This window comes from Arachis duranensis, chromosome 5 (genome assembly GCF_000817695.3).
Source record: "Arachis duranensis cultivar V14167 chromosome 5, aradu.V14167.gnm2.J7QH, whole genome shotgun sequence".
Lineage (NCBI taxonomy): Eukaryota > Viridiplantae > Streptophyta > Magnoliopsida > Fabales > Fabaceae > Arachis > Arachis duranensis.
In genome coordinates, this window is record NC_029776.3 from 6,250,645 (window position 1) to 6,257,903 (window position 7,259).

Here is a 7,259-nt window from a genome sequence, read left to right on the forward strand (position 1 = left end):
ATGTGTTTTCATACCCTAATTCTTATTTTCCACCTCTTGATTGAATTGAGTACATGCACACATGTCAGTTTTGCATATACAAATAGTAACACATCTCAAATAGTGTTGCACAACACCAATGCTAATATATCATCAGAAAGTAACATACTGATCCAAAAGGAACTCAATTGTCACTTTCACTAATCTTGGAGTAAGGTCTACAACAAAACTTCCTATTCAGCTTTCTTTTTCTTTTCCCATTATTTTTTGTGGTTTAAAGTTGATGATGGAACCGGGGAAAAAAATAAAAATCTGAACGTAACTTTCACACATGCTCCTATAGTAGACCTATCGGGATGAACAGTTACATAGGCATGGGTGTTCTCTAATTGAATGAATGTATTGATGAGGGCAAAGTGCAATTCAACGTTCCTATTCAGTGAAAGCTATTATTGGCTTTGCTTTTCTTTGTTTTGCAATTCAGCCAGTGATTTCAGTGAGTAGTAAACATTAGAGGTCTTGTCCTCAAATTCTACCACAAAAGGATAAGAGGAAAAAAGTATTACACCCACCTGGACCGTCTACTCATCCATAAATACTGTGAACTCAACCACATCTGCTGAAAGGTACACACACACACACCTGCCATCTATCTCCTTCTTTCACTCTGTTCCCTCCCTCCTCATAGGTCATTTCAGCAGCAGCAAAAAGGAAAACTAATAACAATTGATATCAAAGAATTTAATTGGATCGAACCAGATACCACAATTTTGCATTTTGAACAAGTTGCTGCAGGATAGTAAATGAATGAAAAATGAAAGAAATGATTGTTTCCCATTGTACACATAAAAATTTGACAGTCATAGAAGGCTCTCCAGTCGCTCTCTACACATGTTTTTGAGATCAAAAGCAAAATTCCCAGTATTCCTTTTTTTTTTTAATGGAAAATTGGAGGCCTCTAAAAAAGAGGAAGAAGATACAAGGAAAAGTAAGGCATGGAGCAAAGCAACTCCTCAACAATTACAATTGAAATTGCAAGCTCCATCATTCATCTCTATGTGATCAGAATTTCCCAGTCTCTTCTTGATTGGGGCTTTTATTGGAATAAACACTGGCCAAAAACAAACCCGCAGTGCAAGCAAACTTAATCACTCACCAACCCAAGCAAGGGTTTTGCCAATGTCCACATTATGATTCATTCTCTTTCATTCATCAAATAAATTGTTGGAATCAAAATACTAACGGGTATATACAGGAGAGACTCGCACCTCAAACCCATGGTCCATGTGTTGGGGTTTATTAGAGACTTTGCTTTCTCTGAACACAAGCTGCTGATCTTTCTTCACTTTGTCTTTGCCACCCCATGAATTTACAAAGCCAGCCAAGTCCTCAATTATAGGATGGTTCTTGTAAGCTTGCACTTGGAAATAAAGATTGTATCCGAATAATTCAAACTGCACAGCTTCAAAAGCTCAGCAGACTGTTGTTTCAATAGAGGATTGCAACCACTCTGAATCACAAGGAGGAGTTTGGCAGCAAGCCCTGCGTCCACGGCAACGGACGAGCACTCCTCCGGTGCAAGCTTGCAGACAGACCACAAGATGGACAACGCATACTGCGTGCAATTCTCCGAGATCCTCATCAACAATTTGACCATGATTGGTATGGTATTAGAACAATTCTTCAAAGCGAGCCTGCCTTCGGGTATAGATGCCAAGGAATCCAAAATAGAAAGTGCCAATTCCAAACAATCAGGCTCCAAAGCAGACAACAATTCGACCAATTGCGAAACAGCACCGATGCTTACAAGCAAATGCCGAATGTCTTTGTGGGAGCAAATTGCTCTTAAAAGGCTCAAGCCAGGGCAGATTCCATTGGTGTGCCTCTTATCCTTTACAAGCCTCATCAAGCCAACCAACAAGCTATGGCTGGAGATAAGCTCGGACCTAAGATCCTTATCGTCAATCAAAGACTCAATCAACCTAGTACAATTAATCTTGGTCTCGATAGAGCCCTCGTTGAGGATATCCACCATCAAAGAAACCTTGGCAGGCTGCATAAGATTCTTCTTGGAATCGGAATCAAGAGTCAAGCAAACAAGAATACCAATAACCTCAGAGCCAACAGCATGGGAAGTAAAAGGTCCAAGCAAAGAAGACATTAAAGAGACACCACCTTCATCGAGAAGCGTCTTGCGGGCAGTGGCGTGAGCAGCAACAACCTGGTGAAGCTCCTTGAGAGCCATGACTCGAGCCTGACCCTTGACCTTCTTGAGCGTGTCAAGAAGCTCGGAAGCCCTACCCTGAACATCCTCCGACCTCTTCTTCATGAGAAGGTACTTCTGAGAGAACCACGTGTATATGAGGCGGTAGAGGGTGGTGTTGGGGGTAACGGAATCATCCCAAAGCTCCTGCATCGTAGTGGGGCAGGTCAAGTGACCCAGGTTGAACCATTTGAGGATGTTGGACCGCTCGTAAGTTTGTCCGGTGCAGAGTGTCACGGGGTCTTGCATTGCTTCCAGAGAGATTGGGCATATGAACACGCTTGGTACCTCCGACAAGTCCAGCTCCTCAATCATCTTCCCCAGATCCAATTTCTCGCATGCCATGCCTCCCACAACGCCAACGCCAACGCCAACGCCAACGCCTCCCCCCAACACACCGTCCTTCACGGCAGTGTCCAGATCTAGAATCTGCCCGTCCCCTCCACCCTCGTACCCACCTACCATGTCCCTCTTGGAAGGCTGAAACATCGGCATTTTTGAAACCCTCTCTCTCTCTTCTTTCACCGGAACAAACCAACAAAGAACAGAACTAGAATGACAAGGGAGAAAGAAAAAACCTCGAAGGCTCTCAAAATGACTGCAATGACAAGCACTCTTCAAAGGACACTACATCTGAGTAAACACATGTGAAAAAGGGGGTGAAAAAGAAGAAGAGAGGACGAACTAGTCTACTCCTCCAGAGGGGCATTTTTTTTCCCTCTTCAAACTTTGCTTTATTATTGTCTACAGAAATTCTCTAGGGTGGTCTTGTTGGCTTTATCTGATATGTGGTCAAAAAATATCATCTTCTTTCACTTCATGCTCAAGCTCTTCAAAAAGGGACTAGGAGGGTTAAATCACCTAAAACACTCTGCCAAAACAACAATTAAAAGAGCGAAAAAAAATAAAAAGATAAAAAGAATCTAATCTTAGACCAATCAAAGAGGAAACAGTGGAGTGCAGGCCACTACCCTACAACCACTACTACTATCAAGTAGTAAATCGATGCCAGACAAACAGTTGAGAGAGAAGGGGAAAAAAAATAATTGAGAAGACCCCAGATCACCAAATCATGAGATGAGGCCACTGCTCACAACGATTATTATTAATATTAAGGATTAGTGAGCTTAGGTTTAAAAAAATAAAGAGCTTGAAATGATAAATCAAAGAACCGTACCACTGCCACAAAATCGGGGACTGGGAACTAGAGCAGAAAAGCCATTCCCCACGCTCCTCTCTATACACTAACGCCTCTCTTGTTTCTTTTTTCTGGGAGGCGTTTCCATCAAAGCAATTAGTCTCACCTCACGGGTGAAATTAATTAATCAATTAATTAATTGAAGGGTTAAAATACGGTGACCGGAAGAGTGCGGGCAGTAGCCGGTCAATCAGCCTTTCGGCCTGCGCACCACACGTGCAGTCTTCAATCTGTCGTCGTAAACTCCCACTTTTACTTTGTTTATTAAAATCAATTACTCCAATACTTTACAATAATAATGACAGTCTACGATTCACACGAACTCACGAAGGAGGTCTTTTGAATTACATAATTACCCTAATACCCTAACCAGTATGGACTATGGAGTACTTAATATTAATAGTATATAGTATTTATAGAATTACAATAATATCCCTTTTCAATGTTCATGGATCATGAACTTCTATTCTATTTTGATTTTTGAGTCGCACACCCTGGAAAAGTCATTTTCCTTTGTTGTTTTCTTGTGTTTCGTATTTTAATTTTAGAGTTGTAAGAATCAGCGGTATGGTACGTGTAGCTATTATACATTTCCAAGCCCTTTCTTTCATCCATTCATGTCAGTTGATTGCACTCAATGGATAGTGGTTGTATCTAGATGTGTGTATGCTATGAATGAACATTTTCAATGCTTTTAGTGAAAAATATTCATTATTGACCAATTATATTTATGGTACACACAGGTATGCATATGTGTATTAAAAACTTACTGCTGGGTAAATTTACACTAGGTACAGTAGTTGGGGAGCGTTACATTTACATGCATGTCCTGCAATGCATTCAATTTTTTTATTTTTTATTTTTTAAAATATTGATTTGAAGAAAACCAAGCTTCAATCGATTTCATAATAATAACTTAAGTGTATGTTATATTATGGGTTATATCATGGAGCTTTTTAAGATGATAAAAGTATATTTGAGTGCTTAAAACACCAAAATAAGTAATGAAATTGGAGATAATATTGGGGCTCTCTAAAAAATACGAGTTTTTGAGCTTTCTAAAATTTTACAGTTTTACACGTAAATTTTTGTGTCCTCAAATTAATGACGATTTTTATTTGTATGTGTTATTGAATTTCAACTATTTTTATCATTTAAAAAAAAGTCTTATTATGGTCTAATATGTTTTTAATAATTCAATTGAAAAATATGAGTATGCAAATTAATTATAGAGATATTTTACTCTTATTAAAAATTAAAATTTACAATTTCAAATATAATTAAATTTAAGATAAATTCTAATAAAATTATTTTAATCTTTTAAAGATTAATTTTTTTCATTTTTAATATAATCAAACAATTTTAATTAATCTTATAAAGATAATTTAATCTTTTTCATATTAAAGGATATTTTAATACTCTTAAATATGAACTACAAGAATATTTTAATCTTTTTAAAATTATATTTAAATTTTCAAATTCTAATACAATCAAACATTATAGATTAATCTTATGATGGTATTTTAATATATTTTTTTCAAATTAACCTTTAAAATTTGTTTTATTCTCTTAAACATTAATATATGAGTATTTTATTTAGTCTTTTTAAAAATTGAAATTTACAATTCTAAGTATATATTAAACAAATTTCAATATAAAAGCGTATTTTAGCAATTTAAGATTAATTCTCAAAAAAGTTAATTTAGTATTTTAAAAGTTTAGTATAAGGTTATTTGATTTTTTTATATATAAAATTTATAATTTTTAATACAATCTAAATTAATCCTGTTAATTTAGTCTTTTTAAAATTAATGTTAAAAAAGTTTTTTAGTCTCTTAAAATAAAATTTATGAAAATTTTAGTTTTTACAGTAAAATTCAAATAATAATTTTTCAAAAAAATATAGATTTTTTGGAATTTAAACTAAAATATAAAAGTTGAATTTCTATCTTTATTCAATTTTTTTTATGTTTTATTTGAATTTAAATAAAAAAAAATTTATTGACATTTATGTTTTAAAATTAACGAAGAATTGAAGATTAACTTAAAAATGACAAATATCAATAATTTATATAAGTAGTAAAATTTATGTTAGTACAAAAAATGAATTGTTTCGACAAGACGGTGTTTTAATTACAAAAAGCGAAAATAGGCAAGTTGAAATCGAAAAAAGAGGGACAAACAACGTCGAAATTAAAAGGTAGTTCGTGACTTTCCTTGAGCATCAAGGCTTGCTACTCGACCTTCAAACTGAAGAGGAGAACTTGGGAGCAAAATTTGAAGAGTAAGCTGAAGAGATGTGGGACTTAGAGACCAAGAAAAACGTGGGTGTCAAATTTTAGAGATCAACATTTCTCACAGTCAAGGCAAAATCATAGCTGAGAAAAAAGAAGTAAGATAGTAAACAACGTGCTCCAGAGCTAGTTCATGGCATACAAATAGTAGAAATTTATAAGAATTTCGAGACTTCAATTAAGAACATTAAATCATCACATAAACTCATAGAATTCCTATTCTTCACGATGCAATGGAAGAACATGGAGTGCAAGTGCATATGAGTGTTAGAAGTCAAATTTCTTGTTTGTTTTGCTTTTGTTTATTTGACTCACTTTCCCTTACTTTCGTTAAATTTTTGTTATTATTTTGCTTTGATCAATATTTCACACTTTTATTTTCCTCTTTATTTAATTATTTATTCTTTTATGGTTTTTCATAATCCTCTCACTAGTAATGTCGATATAAAATTGTTTTGACACCATAATCAAATAATTTTCGAGTCGAGTTCACTTTTTTTTAGAGAAGTCGTATTTGTTTCTTGATATTTGAGATTTTGATACAAATTTGTTTTGACATTATCTGTCGAAGTCAACCAAAAAGCGAGTGAAACAATTTAAAAGTAATAAATGTCAATAATCTGTATAAATAGTAAATTGAATCAGGTTTATTCGATTTACTGTATATAAATAGTAAATTGAATTAGCTTAATTCGATTCAGTGTGTTACACACTTTTCTGACAATAAATGAAAACAAGCTATGTCAATTTAATGCTGAGCGTGCTAAATCGAGTCAAATTAATTCGATTTACATAAAGCTATTTAGAATGGGATGTGTAATCAAAATTAGTTTATAATATTTGTGTTTACAACTCCAAACTATTTATTTATGTGAATTATCTAATTATCTAGAATAATAAACATAATAATACCAATATTCTTTTATTTATTAGTCTTAAAAAAATATATAAATAATATAAGCTGATATTTTTTGGTAGAAAAACAATAATAAAAATTATCAACTAAGTTAATTATAAAATAAAAAAATATGAATAATTTTTTAACTAATAAAAAATAAAGTTATTATTTTTTCATGCTATAATTTTACAGAAAAAATAATAAATCAACGTTTAGTAAATTACACATCAAATATTATTATTTACATACTAAAAATATATATTATCAATCATTTTAAAATAAATTAATCCATATTCATATTAAATAATATTTATTTATGGTTATAATTTAAATTCTCGTGCGAAGTACGGAAAATGAAACTAATTTTATATTAAGAATGCAGGTGTGTCTAATATAGTTTTTTATTAATTTTGGAACGACTAACATTAAATTATGATCAACATATATGTAACTTAGTGTGTGTTTGAGTTCACATTGGCCAAACTAGAGTTTGAATGGAAGTGATTTTATAAAATTAATTTTGAGTAGAAGTGAGTTTGTGTCAATATAATTTATGTTTAACAATTTTTGTTAAAATTAATTTTGATAATATAAATATTACTTGAATAATATTAGTTAAAATCACTT

General features: G+C 33.0%; 1 protein-coding gene across 1 annotated transcript; it reads right to left on the reverse strand.

Annotated features, from left to right (window-relative positions):
- Nucleotides 1-1,038: 1,038 nt before the first annotated feature.
- Nucleotides 1,039-3,537, reverse strand: LOC107487639 (U-box domain-containing protein 30). Its single transcript, XM_016108309.3, has 2 exons — nucleotides 3,420-3,537; nucleotides 1,039-3,113 (listed from the first exon to the last, which is right to left on the reverse strand). Exon 2 carries the CDS (start codon nucleotides 2,735-2,737, stop codon nucleotides 1,373-1,375), a length of 1,365 nt encoding a protein of 454 aa, XP_015963795.1. The 5' UTR covers nucleotides 2,738-3,113; nucleotides 3,420-3,537; the 3' UTR covers nucleotides 1,039-1,372.
- Nucleotides 3,538-7,259: the final 3,722 nt, after the last annotated feature.